Source organism: Ranitomeya variabilis, chromosome 6, assembly GCF_051348905.1.
Source record: "Ranitomeya variabilis isolate aRanVar5 chromosome 6, aRanVar5.hap1, whole genome shotgun sequence".
Classification (NCBI taxonomy): domain Eukaryota; kingdom Metazoa; phylum Chordata; class Amphibia; order Anura; family Dendrobatidae; genus Ranitomeya; species Ranitomeya variabilis.
The window spans coordinates 169936529-169961537 of record NC_135237.1 but is presented as its reverse complement, the minus strand read 5'-3'; the positions used below and the strand labels follow the sequence as shown (position 1 = coordinate 169961537).

Here is a 25009-nt window from a genome sequence, read left to right as displayed (position 1 = left end):
CTGTAAGGGTACCGTCACACAGTGCCATTTTCATCGCTTCGACGGCACGATTCGTGACGTTGCAGCGTCGTATAAGTATCGCTCCAGCGTCGTATACTGCGGTCACACGTTGCAATACACGGCGCTGGAGCGATAATTTCATGACGTATTTGCGATGTAGAAGCCGTTGGTTACTGTGCGCACATCGTATACAACCTGTGTCACACAATGCAATCATGCCGCCACAGCGGGACACTAGACGACGAAAGAAAGTTTCAAACGATCTGCTATGACGTACGATTCTCAGCGGGGATCCGGATCGCAGTAGCGTGTCAGACACAGCGATATCGTAAATGCATCGCTGGAACGTCACGAATCGTGCCGTTGTAGCGATCAAAATTGCACTGTGTGACGGTACCCTAAGTCCTTTTGCTGTTAAACGTTTCACAGATAATAATCCGCCTTCCAATTTTGGAACATACAACACATCTTGTACAAGTATGTTTGAATCTTGTCCGAACTCGTTTGAACAATTTAGCATACCTTGTCCGATACCTTCTGCGGTTATTTTGCTTCCATCTGCAAGATAAATGGCTTCTTTCTTATCTAAATCAAGATAAGTAAAGAAATTCTTGTCACTTGTCATATGACTCGTTGCTCCTGAATCAATAAACCAACCAAGTGATGATTTCTTGTCTGTTACTTTAAATGTGCCATTCCAATTATTCTCACATGAATCGGAAATTGTGTTTCTTACTTTCTGTGTATGCTGTTTATATTGTAATTTTTGTTGTTCTGCTTTCCATATGGTACAGTCTTTCTTTAAATGACCTTTTTTCTTACATCTGAAGCATTCTCTTGTCTCTTTATTATAGGGTTTTTTGAATTCTGTAGCTTTAAGAGCGTTTTCACTGTCCTTTTCAGTAGAAGAATCATTTCTTTGTTCTTTTCTTCTCTGATATTCATCTATTAGTCTTGTTTTCACAAAATCTAATGTAATGTCAGTTTCTGGTCTGGTCTCAAGGGCATTTATCAAGGCTGTATACGAATCTGGTAAACTGCACAACAATATAGCTGCTACATGACTTTCTTTAACATCTTCACCAATAGATCTTAACTGTGATATCACTTCCATCATTGAGAATATGTGCTTCTGCATATCGTCATTTGCACTCAATCTCATACTGTACAGCTTTCTTAATAAAAATAACTTGTGATTCAAGCTAGGTCTTTCATACAGTTTTCTTAATGCTTCCCACATTCCCTTAGCTGTTTCTTCATTTCTTATATGTATTAATTGAGCATCATCCACTAATAAGCTAATGGTGGCTTTAGCTTGTCTATTCTTATTATCCCATGTCTGATTATCATGATCTGTTCTTGCTGTAACAATTACTTCCCATAGATCATCCTTAGATAACAACATCTCTACTTTGAATTTCCATAACTGATAATTTTCACTATTCAGTTTAGCTACTGTAAATTTCAGTTCTGTGTTACTCATCATCTTTATATAGTCTTACTTGTTTAGAGAGTTGTACTGAAGATATTCTCCTGTATGTCCAGCTCCTGGAATCATGAATTCCTCTGTCACTCTGTATCTGGATTTCCTTCTGTTTACAGAGCTTATCTGTGTGCTCCGTTGTTATCTGGGGTTATAAACCAGGATCCTTCTGCCAGGGCTTGTAGTACAGACCTGTAGTGTCTGGGGTGCCTGGGCCCATAACCTGTTGCAGAGTGCGTCTTCTTGCAGTCACCGCTGTAGTTAGGAGAGCTTCAATCAGCAAGATATCTTGAGTAAACAGTATTTACTTCATACTGGATAAACATGAGATACAATTCAGTGTCACATAATCCGTGCACTGACACATAACACATTCAAGAAGAAGAAAGAATAATCAGGAAGTAAGAAAACAACCAACACTGAGAGCCTCCCTCCCCACATTACAGCAAGTATATAACTTTACACACTATCGCCATCTGCTGTCTGGTTAGTGTAAAGTCCTCCTTTCACTTATAATAAGTCCTAATCTGTTGCATATGCCAACAGAATCGGGGTCCACAAAATACACTATTGTAATGCACAGCTCAGGCCCTATTTAACAGTATTTTTATCTCATATGGAAAAAACGGGGTGACAGGTTCCCTTTAAATCAAAGTGTGTGTGGCTTAGTGCAATATTGTGGCAAAATTACCATAAGAAAGAAGTGTTAGTTATGGAACAAATCTACTTCAGGCCTTGGCTGAGGCATATCTGACTTCCTGGTGATGGACAGAAAACATAAAAAACATTTTTTTTTACTTGCCTGTACCTTTGAAAAAAAAAGTTACATTACTGTATGTACAAGCTTACGCTGCACTAAAACCAGTATAGGTCTTAGTACATGTCCTCCAGTGTATTTATATGTGCAGACACATTTATCAAGGCTTTTGGACATTTTTTGTGCCTCGTCCAACGAAGGGTGTGCCTTACAGATTGTTCAGTGCACAGTTGAAGCGAGGTGCCTCATGGAAACAGGCTATTAAATGAACACTGCCAGCAACATGTTGTTTAAAGCTGCACATCAGGCCAGTCTCACAAGGCCAGATTTTTCCGGTATGTGAAGAAATGTTCCCGGAGATATCCGTGTCCGTGTGTCCGTGTGTGCACGTAGGCCATCCGTGTGTCATCCGTGTGCTGTCCGTGTGTCCGTTTTTCTCGTCCGTGTGCTGTCAGTGTGCTGTCCGTGTGCTGTCAGTGTGCTTTCCGTGTGTCTGTGTACGTTTTTTGAAATTTGTTTCTCCATTTTAACCCTATGAATTAAAAAACGCACATGGACGGCACACGGACAGCACACGGATGGCATCCGTGTGCCGTACGTGTTTACACGCACCCATTGACTTTAATGGGTCCGTGTGATCCGTGCGCTCCCACGAACACTGACATGTCTCCGTGTTTTGCACACGGACACACGGTCCGAGAAAACACACTGACATCTGCAGAGACACAATCATTTTAATGTGTCTACGTGTGTCAGTGTCTTGGTACGTGAGGAAACTGTCACCACACGTAACGGAGCCACTGACGTGTGAAACCGGCCTCAAGCAAAGTGAATGAGCCTTTAAGTCAACCAAGAGGTGCTGAAATAAACGTGTCTATATTTATCTTTCACCATAAGCAATGGTGATGATTTATCTACATCTAGTCGAATTCGAAGGTGTCGAAATTTAAAACAGTTTTCATAAATTAGCCTTAAAATCTCCTTTTGAGAACATTACTTTCCTTACCTAGACATGAATGTTATTTTCAAAAATACATAATCTCATAGGGATAACATTTTGCTACACATACGCATTATTATATAATATAAGACACAGTATATGACAAACACCAGAATATAACACATACACACAGCGGTATATAATACACATTAGTATATAACACATAAATAATTATTTGAGGTCTGAAAGCACTGGGTTTTTTTTTATTTTGACCATTTCTCCTTTTTAGAAAAAACAAACAAACAACATTTATTGCTTGGAAATTCAGAGACATGTTGTCAGAAGTTTGTAGACTAAAAGAACAATTTACATTTTACTCAAAAATATACCTATAAAGAGAAAAATCAGACAAACTGAACATTTTGCAGTGGTCTTTAAATTTTTGCCAGAGCTCTATAACACATATCAGTATATAACACACACATCATTATATAACACACATTATTATATAACACACATCAGTATATAACACATATCAGTATATAACACACACATCATTATATAACACACATTAGTATATAAAACATATCAGTATATAACACACACATCCGTGTATAACATACATCAGTACATAACATACATCAGTATATAACACTCATAGCGTGCATGAAATCTTTTCACTGATATCATCTGAGTGATAAACTCATCTGCAAGTGTATTTGTATGAGAATTAGTATATGACACACAATTCAATAAATATCACACACATTAGTATATAACGCAAAGAATTTATGTTACAATGTGATCTGTAAGAAAAGTTAGTACAGAAAAAGCCAAATACCTAACTATTTTAAAGATATCCAAGATACATTAAATACGTGTCTCTTTGTCTTCTACTAGGGTGCGTGCTCATCGTGTCCATGGTGGAACAACTTGCACAAATACACAACAGTTCAGCACGGGAGGCAATGGAGCGCCTGTGTTCTTACTTGCCTGGTGAGCAATGTTTTGGTCATAACCTATAGTTCATTAAGACTTTAAGACTTTAATTTTCAAGCCAAAATATACCTGTTTTTTATAATTCACAGAGGAAGGAGGTATACGAGGAATCTGTTCCCTGATAGCTGATATCTTCGGAGCTGATCTAATCAAATTGTAAGCCCCATCACTTGCAGTATATTAGTAGCCATCCTGTGCTAATTTTGAATAGACCTCATGCATATGACAGCATTTCAGCTCTGTAACAGCTTGTGTAAACCCCCCACAAAACGTGATTCAGACGTATGTGTTGATGGAACCATAGACTATAATGGTGCAGACAGAGTGAACCTGCGCTCTGCTATATATACATTTTCGAGCATGTACACCTACTGGAGGCGGAGACTCAGACATAGTAGACTGTGCCTGGGTGTCCCACTCTAGTAGGCATAAATGCCCGAAAATGATGAATGGCAGAGCGCACGTTCACTCTGTCGGCACCATTATAGTGTATGGCCCTGTTGGCGCAGATGTCCGAATCCTGGGAGGAATTCAAATGTCTTGGCTTCGTTTCCATTCATTCTGTAGGACAAGGACTGGAGGATCCTTATTTTGGAGGCAGCTGCAGTTCCCAGTCTCAGAAACACCACTTCAAACTATCAGGAAAAATTCTACCAGGCCTGAATTAAAGAAAAAAATGGATCAACCCAAAATAGAGAGGGTTTCTATGATTCAGTCTGTTGTTGAGGGTGTAACTAATATTAATCAGTTTTCTTACACCATCAGTTCAGCGTCGTATTTTATTTCACTGTTGGAGTGGCATCACTTCTAATGCATGCCTCGTGCCCCTAGTATTATACTTACCAGTCGCCATCTTCAGCTGCCCCAAACCCACCCCGGTCCCAGTCTGCCATCTTGTGACTGCAGCTTCTGACTTACTGGAAGTTAGAGGTGGCTGTCACAAGCTCTAAATGTAAGTCTATGATTGCCTCATTATAACCTCATTATGGCTCTCATAGACCTACACTGAGTTGTGACTTCCGTCTCGCCCAGCAAACACTGGAGGAATCCAACCAGGTTACAAACTTCTGGTGCGGTGCCAATAATAGATGACAGATGGCTGGTAAATATTCCACTACAGGCAGGGAGCTTACGTTAAATCACTCTGGGGGATAAATAAAAAAAAACGAGAAATGGGGCTTTAAATTTTCTGCTCTGAAATACAAGATTGCAGAATGTTCGTAGCAATTAATAACTTTAAATAAGCACTCCTCCCATCAAAGTTTTTATCCTCTTAATATATTGCAATCATCATAGTATATAGCAGGGGTCAGGAACCTTTTTGGCTAAGAGAGCCGTAAACGCCACATATTTTGAAATATAATTCTGCGAGAGCCGTACGTGCTTGCAGACGGCGCGGCTATGCAGGGAGTTATGGGAAATGTAGTCCATGCTCCCTGCCGCTCACCACTGCCGCCAATGCTTATCAGGCCATCAAAGAACTACCAATATCAGCGTGCACCGCGGCCTGATGGAGCGCGGTGCATGCATCCTTCCCAGGGGCGTAGCTAGAGCTTTTGCCGCCCGGGGCTGTTCCCGAGTTTGGCGCCCCCCCCCAGAACGTATGCGATTTTCACACTTAGTCATGTACCGACGAGCTCCTCTCCCTTAAGCTCCCAATGTTCAGTGAAAAACTGAGAGAAGCAGAAGAGAAGCTCGTTGTCACAGGACCATGAGTATGAAAATCGCATATGAGTGAAGTTTCCATGTGTCGACGACTGGAACCTGCGGAGCTGAATCCTGACATCGCACGCTTCTGAATTCTCACAACGCATGCACTGCACACTTTTAGGATTCTCCCTTGCCGGTGGACAGTCATGTCAGCACAAGCATGTGATTTGTATACTTCTGACCACATTCCGACTAGACGTGCCCGGCCTCACTCAGTTCATTTTCATAGAGTGAGGCCACACATGTCTAGTCAGCACGTGACCGCATGTATGTAAATCGCCAGCACCAGAGAATCCTGACAGTGTGCAGGGCGCACTGTGAGAAGTCAGAAGTCTGCAGTCACAAAGAATGACTGCAGACGCATCACAAACCTGGACATCCCCTTTAATGCTCCTAACATAAATAAAAACATGAGAGTTAGTATCACAAATAACATTTACATCCAGGTACCTGATAGATGACGTCTCCTCTGGAGCCGTTCTCCCCATGTTGAGTTTTCTCATCCACAGCTGTCTCTGCAGACTTCCATCTTCTCCGCTCTTTTGCAGAAAATCTCCACATGACGCCCTTAAAGATACAAGTGTCATTATAATGCTCCTGAATAAAAAATTTCCCCTCACTATATTGTCTGCATAAAATATGACCCCCACACTGTCTGTCTTATGGTACATGCTCTTCACACTGACCTCCCCTTTCTATACCGGACCCCTCTTCACACTGACCTCTCACACTGTGTCCCCCCTATAGGGCCCAGTATTTATACTGTACTCTCTCATCACACTCCCCCTCCTTTGTATACTGTCCCCTCCTGGCTGTGCCCTTACACTGTCCCCCATGCTACGCATGCACACATCCCAACACCCTCACTCCCCGTACTCTGTCCACATACGTTTTTCACATCGCTACTCATACTGTGTCCGCATACATTCCCCCGTTTGACCCCAAGCTGTCTGCACCCATCCCCCATACTGTTTCCTCATATATGCCCCCCATCTCCCCCTTTGCTCTTCATTTTGTGTCCTCAGATCTCCCCCACACATTAAATCCCCCCATCCCCATGACAAATCTCCCCCCACACACAATAAATACCCCATCTCCACTCACATTAAATTTCCCCCCACAATAAATCCCCCCATCTCCACTCATATTAAATATCCCCAATCCAATAATATATCCCACTATCCCCACTCACATGAAATCCCCCCCACAATATATGCCCCCATCCCCCCCACAATATATGCCCCCATCCCCACTCACAGTAAATCCCCCCACAATATTATATGCCCCCCATCCCCACTCACAGTAAATCCCCCCACAATATTATATGCCCCCCATCCCCACTCACAGTAAATCCCCCCCTGCACCTTCGGTGTCTTCAGCTCCACTGGAGCACTTTCCACCGCTCTGTGTCTCCTGGTCGATCTGCAGCTCCTGCTCTGCCGCGCAGGTGAGTGACGTCAGCAGCGTGATCACATGACCTGATCACGCTGCTGGCGTCGCTCTGACCCGGCAGTCAGAGCTTCAATTGTACTCGCATCACAGATACGAGTACAATTGAACACTGGGAGCCGGCGCGCCGCAGCTTCTCTGTGCCGGCTGTCAGCTTGACAGTCGGCACAGAGAACAGCTGACTCCCAGTGCGGGGGGTGACAGAATGCAGCCGCCGGGGGAGACACTGCGGACCGCCGCTTTAGGCGGCCCGACTGCGCCCCCCTGCCGGCTGCGCCCCCCTAGATACGCCACTGACTCACCGCCGCATTGTGCCGCCCCCCGCATTGTGCCGCCCGGGGCGGACCACCCCCCCCCGCACCCCCCTTCCTACGCCACTGATCCTTCCCATAGACAGGTAGGAGCCCTGTCTGCGAGCCAGATACGGCCATCAAAAGAGCCATATCTGGCTCGCGAGCCATAGGTTCCCGACCCCTGGTATATAGCCTTGTGTACTTACAATTGCTCATTTTGCCTTTCTACCCAGTACATTATTTTAATTTATCTGCTCTATGTAGAAACAGGAAGTCTTTTGTCCCTGCATTTAACATTCCCCTCTTAAACTCATGACCCAGCTGCTCCTTCCTCCCCCTGCCACGGACTTTTGCAGTATCTTATGACTCATGCAGTGAAAATTGACCTCCTATTTCTACATAGAGCTTAGAAGGATTTAGCTAGTCAGGTATTGATCACGTGATATCATAGATAGTGTTGAGCGATACCGTCCGATACTTGAAAGTATCGGTATCGGATAGTATCGGCCGATACCCGAAAAGTATCGGATATCGCCGATACCGATACCCGATACCAATACAAGTCAATGGGACACCAAGTATCGGAAGGTATCCTGATGGTTCCCAGGGTCTGAAGGAGAGGAAACTCTCCTTCAGGCCCTGGGATCCATATTACTGTGTAAAATAAAGAATTAAAATAAAAAATATTGATATACTCACCTCTCCGGAGGCCCCTGGACATCACCGCTGGTAACCGGCAGCCTTCTTTGCTTAAAATGAGCGCGTTTAGGGCCTTCCATGATGTCACGGCTTCTGATTGGTCGCGTGCCGCTCATTCCTAGAATGAGGAGTTTAGGGCCTGAGAATGACGTCACGGCTTGTGATTGGTCGCGTGGCGGTCACATGAGCGGCACGCGACCAATCAGAAGCCATGACGTCATGGAAGGCCCTAAACGTGCTCATTTTAAGCAAAGAAGGCTGCCGGTTACCAGCGGTGATGTCCAGGGGCCTCCGGAGAGGTGAGTATATCAATATTTTTTATTTTAACTCTTTATTTTACATAGTAATATGGATCCGATACCGATTCCCGATACCACAAAAGTATCGGATCTCGGTATCGGAATTCCGATACCGCAAGTATCGGCCGATACCCGATACTTGAGGTATCGGAATGCTCAACACTAATCATAGACCTAATGGAAAAGAGAAGAATTAAAAGGGTAGAAAGGACAAAATGAGCAATTGTAAGTACACAGTGCTATATAATATGATGATTGCAATATATTAAGAGGATAAAAACCTTGATTGAACCAGTGCCCCAACCTTAGAAATTTAGTTTTTAAGGTGCATATTTACCTCAATCAGCAAAGCAGCTACATATTTGGGCAAAATACTCCTGATAGTGTGACAATTGTCACATTTGGGGCAGTACTCTGTCGTATGACTTTTGTCTATTTAGTGACCATTTAATGGCTGATTGCAGTGGCATTACTGTGTCCTCTATTGTAGGCTAAAGAGTAGATGGGAATTACCGTACTTTTTGTGCCACTTGTTCTGGGCTGAGGCTTCTGACTACATAACTTCCTATGTTAATATGTGATTGTAAGGGTTAATACTATTATTATATGATTACTGATTTGCATTTACATATGTTTTTCCTCTATTTGTCCTAAGGTTAACTCTTAGTCTGAAAGCAGATGTAATATGCTATGCAGTAAAGCTGTGTAAAAGCGAACCACTCCAGCCCAACTGTCATCTGTATGAGAAGCCTGTGGTAAGAAAGCACTAAACCTACAAAAACAGTAGAGGAATGTGGTGAAGGATATTTTCTCAGAACCCTGAGGCCTTCATTAAACTGCTATTAGCAGCGTGAGAGCTCACTTATCACATGTGCCGACAATTTCCTGGTTACTAATATGTGAGGTATGTTACCTGACTAAGGCACCCAGGACATGAGGACAGTATAGGAAGGGTGCATGTAGCATATAGTAAAGTTTTGCGTTGCTAAAAATGACTTAAAGGGGTTTTCCAACACTGCCATAAAAAGCTGAAGACTGCTGAGTGCAGGGAATGCCGCCGGAAGGCAATGAGCGGCCCCGAATGCAGATGCGGCCAGGAGACAGCGGGACAGGAGGATGCGTCGCTGGACAGGTATGTATAATATTTATAATATTTATTATTAATTTTATGTTTTCATTTACAGCTGCCCTGGACCCGAACTGTAACACGGGTTTCCCATGGAAACCCATGCACGGGACCTTGTGACTTTACGGTTCGCATTCGCCCATCCCTACTTACAGCCAATGAAAACCCAAACGTAATTATCTCAGTAAATTAGAATACTTTATAACACCAGCTTGAAAAATTATTTTAAAATCCGAAATGTTGGCCTACTGAAATTTATGTTCAGTAAATGTACTCAATACTTGGTCAGGGCTCCTTTTGTATCAAACACTACTGGTGATCAGCCTGTGACACTACTGAGGTGTTATGGAAGCTTAGTTGGCTTTGATAGCTGCCTTCGGCTCGTCTGCATTGTTGGGTCTGGTGTCTCTCATCTTCCTCTTGACAATACCTCATAGATTCTCTATGAGGTTAAGGTCAGGTGAGTTTGCTGGTCAATCAAGCACAGTGATACTGTTGTTTGTAAACCAGGTATTGGTACTTTTGGCAGTGTGGACAAGTGCCAAGTCGTGCTGGAGAATGACATTTCCAAATCCAAAAAGCTTGTCGGCAGAGAGAAGCATGAAGTGCTCTAAAATTATGGCTGTGCTGACTTTGGTTTTGATAAAACACACAAGACCTACACCAGCAGATGACATGGCTCCCCAAGCCATCACTGATTGTGGAAACTTCACACTAGACCTCAAGATTGGATTGTGTGCCCCTCTTCAGAATAACACGTGTCTACATATGGAGTTTCTAGTTTTACTTTATCGTAAGTGAAATGGAAGGCTCATTAAAGGGTCTATATGGACTTTAGGATTGCTACATCTAATAATTGGTGCTAGAGTTCAAGTCCTATTCCTCTCTGAAGAGGATTCAGTATTTGCATATTTCCAGAGGCACATTGCATGGCCTATAAGCCTCCTAACATAGACTTGGCACTCTGTACAAGGAGAAACTTTCCCACTTTCACACTTTAAAGAGCCCCTAACTATCATGGCTCTTTAACTCCTTTACTCCCAAGGGTGATTTACTTGTTAATGACCAGGCCAATTTTTACAATTCTGACCACTGTCCATTTATGAGGTTATAACTCTGGAATGCTTCAAAGGATCCCAGTGACTCTGACACTGTTTTCTCGTGACATATTGTACTTCATGGTAGTGGTAAAATTTCTTTGATATGACTTGAGTTTATTAGTGAAAAAAATGGAAATTTGGCAAAAATGTAAAAAATTTCACAATTTTCCAACTTTGAATTTTCATGCCCTTAAATCATACAGATATGTCACACAAAATACTTAATAAGTAACATTTCCCACATGTCTACTTTACATTACCACAATTTTGGAACCAAATTTTTTTTTGTTAGGGAGTTATAAGGGTTAAAAGTTGACCAGCGATTTCTCATTTTTACAACACAATTTTTTTAGGGACCACGTCACATTTGAAGTCATTTTGAGGGGTCTATATGATAGAAAATACCCCAAAGTGACACCATTCTAAAAACTGCACCCCTCAAGGTGCGCCAAACTACATTCAAGATGTTTACTAACCCTTCTGGTGCTTCACTGGAATTTTTAGAATGTTTAAAAAAATGAACATTTAATTTTTTTTCATGAAAAAATTACTTCAGATTCAATTTTGTTTATTTTCCCAAGGGTAACAGGAGAAATTGGACCCCAAAAGTTATTGTACAATTTGTCCTGAGTACATGGGGAGGGGACTACAGTTTGGGCGCATGGCAGAGCTCGGAAGCGAAGTAGTGCAGTTTGACTTTTTCAATGCAAAATTGGCTGGAATTGAGATCGGACGCCATGTTGTGTTTCGAGAGCCCCTGATGTGCCTAAACAGTGGAAACCCACCAATTCTAACTCCAACCCTAACCCCAACACACCCGTAACCCTAATCCCAACCCTAACCATAACCCAAAGCACAAACCTAACCCTAATCTCAACCCTAACCCTCATCCCAGCCATAACCATAATCCTAACTTTAGCCCCAACCTTAACCCTAACTTTAGCCCCAACCCTAACCATAGCTTTAGCCCCAACCCTAACCCTAACTTTAGCCCCAACCATAACCCTAACTTTAGCCCTAACCCTAACCCTAATGGGAAAGTAGAAATAAATACTTTTTTCATTTTATTATTTTTCTCTAAATAAGGGGGTGATAAAGGGGAGTTTGATTTACTATTTATAGCAGGTTTCTATAGCGGGTTTTTATGTTTGGCAGCTGTCACACACTAAAAGACGCTGTCACGACTCCCGGGTAATACCGCTGTGGGAAACACTGCACATAGCAGCAAGGGAGCTGAGCAAAACGACGGGCGACTAACCAGGTTACAAGCAGGATCTGAACCATGCAACAGAGTGGGAGGTGGTCAGGGGCGGAGCCAGATGCCAGAGGTGCAGAGACGGGATAAACACAAGAGAGTAGTCAAACAAGCTAAGACCGGAGCCAGAAGATCACGAAGTACCAAAGGGGTGAGACAGGGGATTGTCAGAAGTGAAGCCAGAGGTCAGAAATCCAGAAGAACAAACAAACAGAGTAATGCACGGAGAGCAAGGAAAACAATTGCAAACCGGGAACACACTCCAGGAGTCAGGCACACAGATTAGAACAGAAAGTATAGCTGACTACGAATCCTAGTCTGGAGTGAGTATAAATACCCCTCCCAGATCGAAAGGGAGGCCAGCAAAATTAACACTGAGATAATAGGACATTAACCATGTCCTAACCATGACAGATGCTTTTTCTTGCAAAAAATAGTTTTTGCATCACCACATTTTGAGAGCTATAATTTTTAAATATTTTGGCCCACAGAGTCATGTGAGGTTTTGTTTTATGCGGGACGAGTTGATGTTTTATTGGTACCATTTTCGGGCACATGACATTTTTTGATCGCTTTTTATTCCGATTTTTGTGAAGCAGAATGAACAAAAACCAGCAATTCATGAATTTCTTTCGGGGGGGCGTCTATACCATTCTGCATGTGGTAAAATTGATAAAGCAGTTTTATTTTTGGGGTCAGTACGATGACAGCGATGCCTCATTTATATCATTTTTTTATGTTTTGGCGCTTTTAGACAATAAAAAATATTTTATATAAAAAATAATTATTTTTGCATCGCTTTATTCTGAGAGCTATAACTTTTTTATTTTTCCAGTGATGGCGGCTTCTTTTTTGCGTGACATTTGGCATTTTCAGCGTTGCCACGTTTATTTGTATCCGTCTTTTTGGTCACGTGTTATTCCAATTTTTGTTTGGCGGTATGATGATAAAGGATTGTTTTCTTCCCTTGTTTATTTTATTTATTTTTTAATGGTATTCACTAAAGGGGTTAGCTAGTGGGACAGTTTTATAGGTTGGGTCCTTATGGACACGGCGATACTAAATATATGTACTTTTATTGTTTAGAATTTTTTTTTATTCAAATATTTATTTATTGATGGAATAAATATAGATTTTTTAATTATTATTTATTATTCTTTTAAATGAGTTACAATTATTAATTTTTTTTTTTTAATTCATTCTTACTTTTACACTTTGTCCCACTATGGGACAATCATTTTTTGCAGGCTGATCGCTTCGATAGCATGCACATCTGCATGCTATAGTATAGAAGCTGTCTGCGCTGCAGTTTCTATTACACTGGCCTGAGAGACTTCCTGGTCATCACTGCGCAAGATAAGTCTCTCAGGTCTGGAGACCCTGATGTCATCATGATGACATTAGGTCTCCGTCACAATGATCGGGACCCCACGTCATGCAGCGGGATCTCCAATCCAAAGGCAGAGGGGCTGTCAGCCCCACTGCCGGCTGCATCATGCTGTGATCATGTTTGATCACAGTGTTCTGGTGGATAAAGTGCCAGGAGCGGTCCGTGAACACTCCTGAAACTTAGTGCTGGGTGTCAGCTGTGAGAATCAGCTGACACCCGGCCGCGATCAGCCGCGTTCCCCCCGTAAGCGCAGCTGATCGCCTATGATGTACTATTCCGTCCATGGGAATTAAGTCCCAGGTCATATAGATGGAATAGTAGGCCCAATGCCAGAAAGGGGTTAGCAGAAGTGGTTTTCTCATATTATCAAAAGGGTTCCTTTAGGCCCCCAAAGCTCCAAGGCCCTATGTGCAACTACAACCCTTGCACTCACTGTAGTTACACTTCTCGTGGTAGTATAGTATGCTATTAGCTAGGTCCATAGTATGCAATTCGTTAGGCCCTCTTTTTCTTTTGTACATCTTGTGTGATGCAGTGAAGAATTGGCTATGTATAAAGCGATGTGTCACCTAAGGACTACCTGAAATAAAAATATAGAAAGTAATGGTATTCTGCCATGGATATACATAGGTGAGATGTGTCTGAGGGATGGGAGCACCAATCTCTGTACAAGCAATGGCAGGTAGTGTCACTCGCATTGACTTAACATGTTTGTCACTACTGCATTAATTGTACTTAATTACAGCCTTACAGTCCTTATCAATGTGGTCTGAGGAGGCGCAACACTTATAACATATCCCAAGCATCTTGAGAGTATCTCTACACTCCTGCAAAGTCCACGAAATTCCTTAAGTGAGTGAGGACTTTTGTGGATAGAGCACATACAGTTGCTGTTCATAACTTTAGGAGCAACAGCATTTGTTTTAGTGAAGGGGGGTGTAGTAAGTTGAATGTCAGTCTTTCTCATGGATACTCTGTGTGCCCCTCAACTCTTTACAGTTAGTAGAGATGTTATCATACCTTGTAGATGATGATGATGATGATGATGATGATGATGATGAAGAAGCTGGTGAAGTTGAAGTTGCGATCATTCTTCTTCCGAGCTTGATTACTGATGAACCTGGAAAAATGCAAAAAGAGAGGAAATGACACAATATGTTGTCTTTTGCACCTTGAGCCATGGTCTGCCCATTTTTCCTGCAAGCTGTTTGCAAACTTGGACACTACTGGATTCACATCATCAGCAGTGTCAAGGTAGCTCAGTCCTGAAAGATGTCGGTCAAATTTTGTCAACTTTATTTCCTTTAGCAGGTTGTTTGACTCTATAGTTCTTGGTACCATCATCAGACTTTGAGAAACGGATGTTGAATAACGCCCTGCAAATTAAGTATCTGGTAAAGTCAGACATGTCCGATCTCCCGGTCATAGTTGCAGGATTAATTTGTGGTATCCCTGGGGAATCTAAGTTCTCTAGCTTATATGACTGCGATGTATCAAGACAAAATGATGAGGCATGAGGGTTAAGCTGCGGTTTAGTCTCTAGATGGTCTGCTGGCTGTGGTCTAAATTATTGGTTAGTTCTGAATGTTGCCATGCCAGTAGTAGGCGGTGACATCCCTTGCCTTGCAGGTGTATCCATATGGGAGAATAGAGGTAGCACTGATACAGATTGTAAATGTCTTAGTACGTAGACAGTAGTGTGAACAGCAAGGTCTTCCACTTCTCCTGGAAGGAGGCAGTCTATATCAGCATCTTGACCTAGTGCTTGTTCAAGGACTTTAAGTTTAGCGAGTGCTGCTGCTTCTTCTCTTCTGCTTGGAGTATTTTTATTTGGGCTTTCAACTCTGCTTCCAGGTTTTTTAATTCGGCTTCTATCTAATTTCTTTGGGCTTCTACTTCTGCTTCCTTCCTTTTTACTTGGGCTTCCATCTAATTTCTTTGGGCTTCTACTTCTGCTTCCTGCCTTTTTAATTGGGCTTTCGTCTAATTTCTTTGGGCTTCTACTTCTGCCTCTTGCCTTATCCTTGGACTTCTATCTCTTCTTTTTTCCTAGCAAACAAGCTTCTATCTCTAGCTTCCTCTGGAGTCGCACCGATTTTCAGTAGCTTGTCAGTGAATGTTGACTTCCTAGAGCAGTGATGGGCAACCTTTTGAGCTCGGTGTGTCAAAATTCGCCAAAAAACCGAGCATAACTTGGGTGGTGTGTCACCTTGATAAAAAAACATAATTTTGCGACATGTATAGTTTAAATAACAAATATGTATAATTAGAATTAACTTACCTGCTTAGTGACTTCTTTGTTCATCTGTCAGTTGGTTTCTTTTGTTGGTCTTGCTATTATTTAACTTGTGTGGGGTGCCGTGAACTAAGATAAGTGAGGGGGAGGGGGAATTCTTCCAGTGATGGCGAACCTGTGGCACTCCAGCTGTTGCAAAACTACAATTCCCATCATGTCTTTACAGCCAAAGCCTTTGCTTTGAATGGCCAGCCATGATGGGAATTGTAGTTTTGCAACAGCTGGACTGCCACAGGTTCGCCATCACTGATGCCTCCCTCTCACTTATCTCAGTAATGGCCAATGACACCCCACAGTTCACTGGATGATGGTTGCTGTAGTAGTCACAGGGCCTCCAGACAGCAATCACAGGGCCTGAGTCCAGACAGCAATCACAGGGCCTGAGTCCAGACAGCAATCACAGGGCCTGAGTCCAGACAGCAATCACAGGGCCTGAGTCCAGACAGCAATCACAGGGCCTGAGTCCAGACAGCAATCACAGGGCCTGAGTCCAGACAGCAATCACAGGGCCTGAGTCCAGACAGCAATCACAGGGCCTGAGTCCAGACAGCTATCACAGGGCCTGAGTCCAGACAGCTATCACAGGGCCTGAGTCCAGACAGCTATCACAGGGCCTGAGTCCAGACAGCTATCACAGGGCCTGAGTCCAGACAGCTATCACAGGGCCTGAGTCCAGACAGCTATCACAGGGCCTGAGTCCAGACAGCTATCACAGGGCCTGAGTCCAGACAGCTATCACAGGGCCTGAGTCCAGACAGCAATCACAGGGCCTGAGTCCAGACAGCTATCACAGGGCCTGAGTCCAGACAGCTATCACAGGGCCTGAGTCCAGACAGCAATCACAGGGCCTGAGTCCAGACAGCTATCACAGGGCCTGAGTCCAGACAGCTATCACAGGGCCTGAGTCCAGACAGCAATCACAGGGCCTGAGTCCAGACAGCAATCACAGGGCCTGAGTCCAGACAGCAATCACAGGGCCTGAGTCCAGACAGCTATCACAGGGCCTCCAGACAGCTATCACAGGGCCTCCAGACAGCTATCTCCTCAGGCCTCAGAAGTGCAGCCTGGGACTTCTGGTCGGCGCAGCAAGGAGCAGCGCAATGTCGCCCAAACAACACAGATCCGACGCAGAGGCCTGGGACTTCCGGGAGCTGCGCCTGGCCTACCGGAAGTCCCAGGCCTAGACGCTCTGCACCGGAGCTCTGTTGTTTGGACCCACAGACCCTCCTGCATGGCATCCGATCCGATAAAAAATCGGATCGGATGCCATTGTTTAGTATTCCGATACCGCAAGTATCGGGTATCGGCCGATATTTGCTGTATCGGAATTCCGATACCGAGATCCGATACTTTTGTGGTATCGGGTATCGGTATCGAAACAACATTAATGTGTGTAAAATAAAGAATTAAAATAAAAAATATTGCTATACTCACCTGTCCGACGCAGCCTGGACGTCCGCGAGGGAACCGGCAGCGTTGTTTGCTTAAAATTCGCGGTTTTCCTTCCTTACTTGAAGTCCCGGCTTGTGATTGGTTGCGTGCCGCCCATGTGACCGAGACGCGACCAATCACAGCAAGCCGTGACGTAATTTTAGGTCCTTCAGGATTTTAAAATTACGTTCCGGCGTTGTGATTGGTTGCGTGCGGTCACATGGGCGACGCAACCAATCACAACGCCGGAACGTAATTTTAAAATCCTGAAGGACCTAAAATTACGTCACGGCTTGCTGTGATTGGTCGCGTCTCGGTCACATGGGCGGCACGCAACCAATCACAAGCCGGGACTTCAAGGAAGGAAGGAAAACCGCGATTTTTAAGCAAACAACGCTGCCGGTTCCCTCGCGGACGTCCAGGCTGCGTCGGACAGGTGAGTATAGCAATATTTTTTATTTTAATTCTTTATTTTACATATTAATATGGTTCCCAGGGCCTGAAGGAGAGTTTCCTCTCCTTCAGACCCTGGGAAAGAAGCAATTTCTATGGGGCCGCGGCCGGCGGCCGGCGTGTCACTGAAAATGACTACGCGTGTCAGCACTGACACGCGTGTCATAGGTTCGCCATCACTGTCCTAGAGTGACATGAACTGGAAGTTCGCAATCTGATTTTTGCTGACTTCAAACAATGTGACCTAACCTCTTGGAGATGTACGATGCGGAGTTCAGCCATATCTTGGGCATCTCACACTAGTTCTGTCTTTTTGTTGAGTAGACTCTCAATTTCAGCTAGCTCTGCTGTAGTACCATCCATGTCTGAGGTACTCAGGAATGTGATGTACTTTGCAAACAGCCTCTGGTAGCAATCATCCGCTGCAGATAAACGATTCAATGTAGCCGTTAAATCTGCTGAGTCACTGTTAGAGTGGGGTAGAGCTGCTAAATAATTATCAACTCTGCTCCATAAATCATCTAGATTGTCACGGAACTCATATCTAGTTGCCTCAAAGTTCTCTCTGACATTTGATGTCAGCTTGGTTACACATTTGAGATGTATACCAGGCTCTGCAATAAGCGTGGATACTGCTCCTGGTGCATCTGTGGTGTCAGGAACATGATGCACCTCACAGAGGGATCTTTGGAGCTATTTTTGGACATGCATTTGTGGTGCCCCTGAGGTCTGGTCGCCACAGAGGTACTGCACTTAATCCAGAGGTGTGGGACTCTGCTCTCGGGTAAAGAGGGCACACTTTCCAGAACTTCACACCTGCATCCAACATTCAGGGCATCTGGGTGCACCCTAAGGGAGGATGGCCTCATCCCAGTGTGGAGAGGGTAACTAGGTAGAGGGTGTGGGTGGAACCAGTAGTTAGGGGAGGAGCTAATTTGGAAGGAATGTGAGTCAGAATGTAAGAGAAGTGGAGCTGAGCAGACGTGCGAGTCTGCAGCTCCTGAGAGACAGGACAGAGAGATGGTGAGAGGAACTGAATCAAGTAAGACATGCAGAAAGAAGCTCCCTGTCAGAGGGAGCCAGAGAGAGAAAAGGTTGAAGAGAGAAGCTCCAGAAGGAAAGAAGGGGTCCAAGGGGCACGGGTAGTGAGCAATCCACCCGTGGGGCCCACATTCACGCTGACCATCGCCTGGTGGAGGGACAAGGTTCCAGTGGGGAACCGGCCCCCAAGACTAGTGGAGGACTACAAGACTCAGCTAGCCAGCTGGTGGCTGCAGCATCTGCATGTGCTGCAGCCACATCCAACACATTTTCTGAAAAGGTAGCCACATAGGATTCAGGGGACCAACAGAGAGTGTCGCCCGACAAGATCTGAGGCTGCTGGATTGGGACACTGTGGGTGAAAGCGCAGGGCAGAAGGGTGAGAGCCAGAACAGCGAAACAGCCAGGAAAGGAACATAGAAAGGAGGTTCTGGAAGGTGCATCCAATTTACTTGAGAGCTGGTTGGACCACAGATCCGGAAGACACAGCCTCCTGGCTGGGGACTACAACTAAGAACTGTAAGTAAACATGTGGAAACTGTACTCTGCTGTGTCCTCTGAATTATTACTGCATCACCTGCCCTGCACTACAACCACCATCATCATCTTTAACACCATCACTGCCCTGGGGTGTAGCTCTACCTGTGGAGAGCTGTAACAACACTGCTGCATCGCCATCAGCCCCAATGGTCTCTTCAAACAGCGTCGGCTAATATCTCCATTTGCCGAATACCATAGGTGGCGTCACGAACAATTCCCCTTTTCCCATAAACTTTATTCCCCTTTTCCTCATCACTCTTTTATTAGACGCCCAGGGCCATGGATTGTGTCACTGCTGCCATGACACATCCCTTTAAGAACTGGCCCGGTACTGAGTATCCCCATGGCGCTCCACATTAGCTAAGATGGCGGACGCTTATAGACTTGCTAGCAGACAATGCATACACACACAGACACTGAAGGCTTAGGTCTCCTGTTACTATTCTGCCACTGATGTACATAGGTGAGATGTGTCTGAGGAATGTGGGAACTAGTGATGAGCGAGCACTAAAATGCCTGGGTGCTCATTGCTCGGGTCGAGCAAATTGGAATACTTGGGTACTCGATCTGAGCAACGAGCCCAATGTAAGTCTATGGGAAACCCGAGTATTTTTACTGCGATCCCCTGGGGGTCCTTTTAAGGTCTAAAATCGTTAGAAAATGATGGAAACACAGCTCGAATGACACAGGAACATCATGGGGATCACCCCTGGAAGCATTTCTGACACCTAGGTCACAGCTGTAAGCAATGTTGTCAGAGTTTCACGCCATTTTTACAGGTGCACCCACAAACATATAAACATACAAAAACGTAACCAAAATGGATTTTGCTGGGAAATATATTAAGGTTAGTGTTGAGCGATACCGTCCGATACTTGAAAGTATCGGTATCGGAAAGTATCGGCCGATACCGGCAAAGTATCGGATCTAATCCGATACCGATACCCGATACCAATACAAGTCAATGGGACTCAAGTATCGGACGGTATCCCTGATGGTTCCCAGGGTCTGAAGGAGAGGAAACTCTCCTTCAGGCCCTGGGATCCATATTAATGTGTAAAATAAAGAATTAAAATAAAAAATATTGCTATACTCACCTCTCCGACGCAGCCTGGACCTCACCGAGGGAACCGGCAGCGTTGTTTGCTTAAAATGTGCACGTTTACTTCCTTCCGTGATGTCACGGCTTGTGATTGGTCGCGTGCTGCCCATGTGGCCGCGACGCGACCAATCACAGCAAGCCGTGACGTAATTTTCAGGTCCTCAATGCCTAATTCTAGGCATTCATGATTTTAAAATTACGTTCCGGCTTGTGATTGGTCGCGTCGCGGTCACATGGGCGACGCGACCAATCACAAGCCGTGACGTCACGGGAGGCAGGAGATGCGCGCATTTTTAAAATTACGTCACGGCTTGTGATTGGTTGCGTGCCGCCCATGTGACCGCGACGCGACCAATCACAGCAAGCCGTGACGTAATTTCAGGTCCTGAATGCAGAAATAGGCATCAGGACCTGAAATTACGTCACGGCTTGCTGTGATTGGTCGCGTCGCGGTCACATGGGCGGCAAGCAACCAATCACAAGCCGTGACGTAATTTTAAAAATGCGCGCGTCTCCTGCCTCCCGTGACGTCACGGCTTGTGATTGGTCGCGTCGCCCATGTGACCGCGACGCGACCAATCACAAGCCGGAACGTAATTTTAAAATCATGAATGCCTAGAATTAGGCATTGAGGACCTGAAAATTACGTCACGGCTTGCTGTGATTGGTCGCGTCGCGGCCACATGGGCGGCACGCGACCAATCACAAGCCGTGACGTCACGGAAGGAAGTAAAAGCGCGCATTTTAAGCAAACAACGCTGCCGGTTCCCTCGGTGAGGTCCAGGCTGCGTCGGAGAGGTGAGTATAGCAATATTTTTTATTTTAATTCTTTATTTTACACATTAATGTTGTTTCGATACCGATACCCGATACCACAAAAGTATCGGATCTCGGTATCGGAATTCCGATACCCGCAAGTATCGGCCGATACCCGATACTTGCGGTATCAGAATGCTCAACACTAATTAAGGTACATCCTTTCCAGGCTAATAACTTGTATATAAGGCAAAATCAGGCGGCATTAATATTCTTAAAGGGCCATTATTAAACATTGGGTCTCCTATGCTGTTATTGCCTATGCAGTGAGTGGCTGGTCTGCCAAGAATTACAACGCACCCCAATACCCCTTTCATGAGAGGTACAGGAAGGCTTCCTGAAAAAATGTTGCATTGAATGCAAAGCCTGTCCTGCTATCAAGTCATTTGCACCCTAATAAGCCTTTGAACCCAGGTACTGGATGGCCACAGCAAAACCCACTTCACAATCTTCAGTTGGTCCTGTCATACAGTTTCCTTATGCATTGAATGCAAGGGCCTCCTTGACCCAAATTTGCATGCACCCCAATCCCCCTTGGAAGAAACATGGAGCAGGGCCTCATAAAAAAAAATTCCCATTACAAAGGAGCGGGTCTCCGAAACTCGTAATGCCCATACACTAAGTATATGGGCTGACAAATATTTCCCCATGGGCGTTACATTTTTTAAACAATTCATAGACACCCTTGCCAAAAAATTGACAGGCTGTAGCAGCATAGAACACGTTCATTCTAGTGGCGGTGGATGATGAGATGTGGAGGAAGGCCTCATTAAAAAAAAGTCACAATTTAAAGGAGCGGGTCTCCTAGACTTGAAATGCTTAGTGTATGGGCTGACAAGCACTTCCTCAAAATGAAAAAAATTCAGCCCAAAATAGTGTTTACTGTTTAGAGGTAGTGTAACACACAGCAAAAAAAGGTGAATGGAAGCCTGAAAAGCACACTTTGTAGACCAAAGATACATGAGGCGTGTCACAGAGCTACCACATTGTAAAATATGTGGCCTGTGTTTTTATTTTGGCCCCAAAAATATTGTATAGAAATCAGGTCAAAGACATCAAATACATGTGGAATGTAACTCTGAAGTGCCACAATTTGTAGGCCACAGATACATCTGGCGTTTGACTGAGATACCAGACTCTTCAATATGTGGCCTGTATATTTATTTTTTACTGCTAAATAGTGTTTAGAGCTAGGATAACACACCGCAAAAAAAGGAGAATGGAAACATCAAAAGCACACTTTGTAGCCCACAGATAGATGAGGCGTGTCACGGAACTACCACACTGTAATATTTTTTTTTTTTTTTTTTTTTACCAAAATAGTGTATAGACCTATGGTATTAGACAAACCAAAAATTGGAATGTATGCATGAAAAACAACTATTTTTAGACCACACATAGAACGGGTGTCGGACGGAGATAACAGACTGTTTCAATATGTGCCCTATAATTTTTAACAATTTTAAAAACATCAAAATACTGTATACACTAAGGGTAGCAGACCAAAAACTGGAATGTATGCCTGAAAAGCAAATATTTGGAGACCACAGATAGACCAGGCGTCTGACTGAGATAACAGTCTTTCAATATGTGACCTGTAATTTGCAAACAAATTTAAACCACACAATTCTGTATACAGCAAAGGTAGCAGACCAAAAAATGCAATGTATGCCTGCAAAGTGAGGATTTGGACACCACAGATACACCGTGCGTCTGACGGAGATAAAAGACTGATCAAAATGTGACCTTGATTTTTTTGGGACCACCAAAATTGTGTCAATAAGTAGGCTATGACACTAAAATAAAAAATTTGGAGTACTAAAATTGTACAATATTTAGCGCAATGATATTATGCGTGTGGCGTACAAATCACAGTGCTAAATATAAGAACTGTAGCTAAATATTTTTTTGCCAGCTAAAGATCTTTTGGTCACCAACCTGTTGTCCCAAAATGTTGTAAGACACTCCAAAAAAAACTATAGCACCCAAAAAAAGGCCAGAGTTTTATGCGCACTCACATCTGATGCCTGGGACAAAAAGAACCATTTTAAATTGTTAGATTTTAACGCTCTTGTATTAAAATTACCTGGCTGTAGTCTGCAGTGTGACCAAGCACATAAATGTTGAAAAAAATGGGGATCTGGATTGCTTTGTACTAAAATTAGCAGGTATAAAAATCCTGGCCACGGATACCTGCAGCTAGGTATATATAAAATACGCAGCAGCAGACAGTAATGGAGCCTTTTGATGTATGCAGGGAGATCTATATACTCACATACAGTGCCTGCATGCCTTGCAGTGATGTGGATATGTGCACATAGACTCCCCTGCCTACCTAGCACAATGATCTATATACCCCCGAAATAGCCCTAAAAAGTACTGTTGGTTTATCAGGATTTGTGGATTGAACACTAGTAGACCCACAGCAACTAATAAAAGAACAAATCTGACCCTATCTCAGCGGTAGCTGTCCCTACACTATCTGAGTCTGGAGCAGAATGCGCCGAGCAGGGCGGCATCAGGTCTCTTATCAACCTGATGCCACTGTGCAGCCAGCCAATCACTGTGGTATTGCAGTGCATGGCAGACAACCCTTGCATGTTCATTGGCGCAGTAAAAAGCGACAAAATTGCAGGGCGGAGACACAAGCTCCTGCCTAATAATTCCGGAAATGCTCGGTGCTCGCCAATTACACCGTGCACAGTGATACTCGGGCAAGTACCGAGTAGTGGCGAGCACGTTCACTCATCAGTGATTACTAGCGGTGGTTGATGAGACGTGGAGAAAGGACTCATTAAAAACTAGGCCCAATGTAAAGGAGCGTGTCTCCTAGACTTGTAATGCCCAAACACTATGTGCATGGGCTGACAAACATTTCCCCATGGGGGGTAAATTTTTAAAAAATTATTTATGGGGATCATAGACACCCTTGCCCAAAAATTGAATGTCTGTAGTAGCATACAACACATTCACCATGGTGTTCTAGGGGCGGAGATTGATGATATGTAGAGGAAGGCCTCATTAAAAACTAGTCCCAATGTGAAGGAGCGTGTCTCCTAGACTTGTAATGCCCATATACTAAGTGCATGGGTTGAAAAACATTTCCCCATGGGGGGCACATTTAAAAAAAATTATTTATGGGGATCATAGACACCCTTTCCCAAAAATTGAATGGCTGTAGCAGCATACAACACATTCACCATGGTGTTCTAGTGGTGGAGAATGATGATATGTGGAGGAAGGCATTATTATAAACTAGGCCCAATGTTAAGGAGCGTGTCTCCTAGACTTGTAATGCCCATACATTAAGTGCATGGGCTGACAAACATTTCCCCATGTGGGGTACATTTTTAAAAATGTATTTATGGGGGCGTGGCCTAGACAGGAATGGAGTAGGAAGTGCTGCCTGTGAGCTCTGAGAGGACATCTTCTTAAATCAACTGCAATTGACCAAAAAAAAATCATTTTTCCTCCATTCTTGCGATGGATATCGCTTATACACAGTGCTAGAAGTCTTTTGAGACCAAGATTGCCTGAATCAGACTTTTTTTTCTCAGCCATCTGGCAAAATTTAACCAGGCTGCATGGTCTGGGCCTACCACTAGGCCTGACTCAGCTGCCCTTATATCCGGCCATATCTTCAACCTCCATATAGACCTCATCTGCCTGCTGCTCTCCACTGTGTACAGTGATTACTGGAACCGGTGTGCCCCCTCCTGCAACGGGACTGGAGGCTGCCTGGGCTGCGATCCTTCACCGCACAGTAAAGCGCCTCCACCTGTGCGACAGCCGGGATCACCAAGTAGCTGCCGAAAACCTCACCTGACGCG

At 44.1% G+C, this 25009-nt stretch overlaps 1 protein-coding gene across 4 annotated transcripts in view; it reads left to right on the top strand.

Moving 5' to 3' along the window:
* AOAH (acyloxyacyl hydrolase) overlaps positions 1-25009 on the top strand; it is a 310271-nt gene that overhangs the window by 71962 nt on the left and 213300 nt on the right. For all 4 annotated transcript variants that reach the window (XM_077269241.1, XM_077269239.1, XM_077269242.1 and 1 more), the window contains exons 2-4: positions 4081-4176; positions 4269-4335; positions 9285-9384. In XM_077269241.1, coding sequence (XP_077125356.1) covers positions 4081-4176; positions 4269-4335; positions 9285-9384 — 263 coding nt within the window. The remainder of the gene's footprint in view (positions 1-4080; positions 4177-4268; positions 4336-9284; positions 9385-25009) is intronic.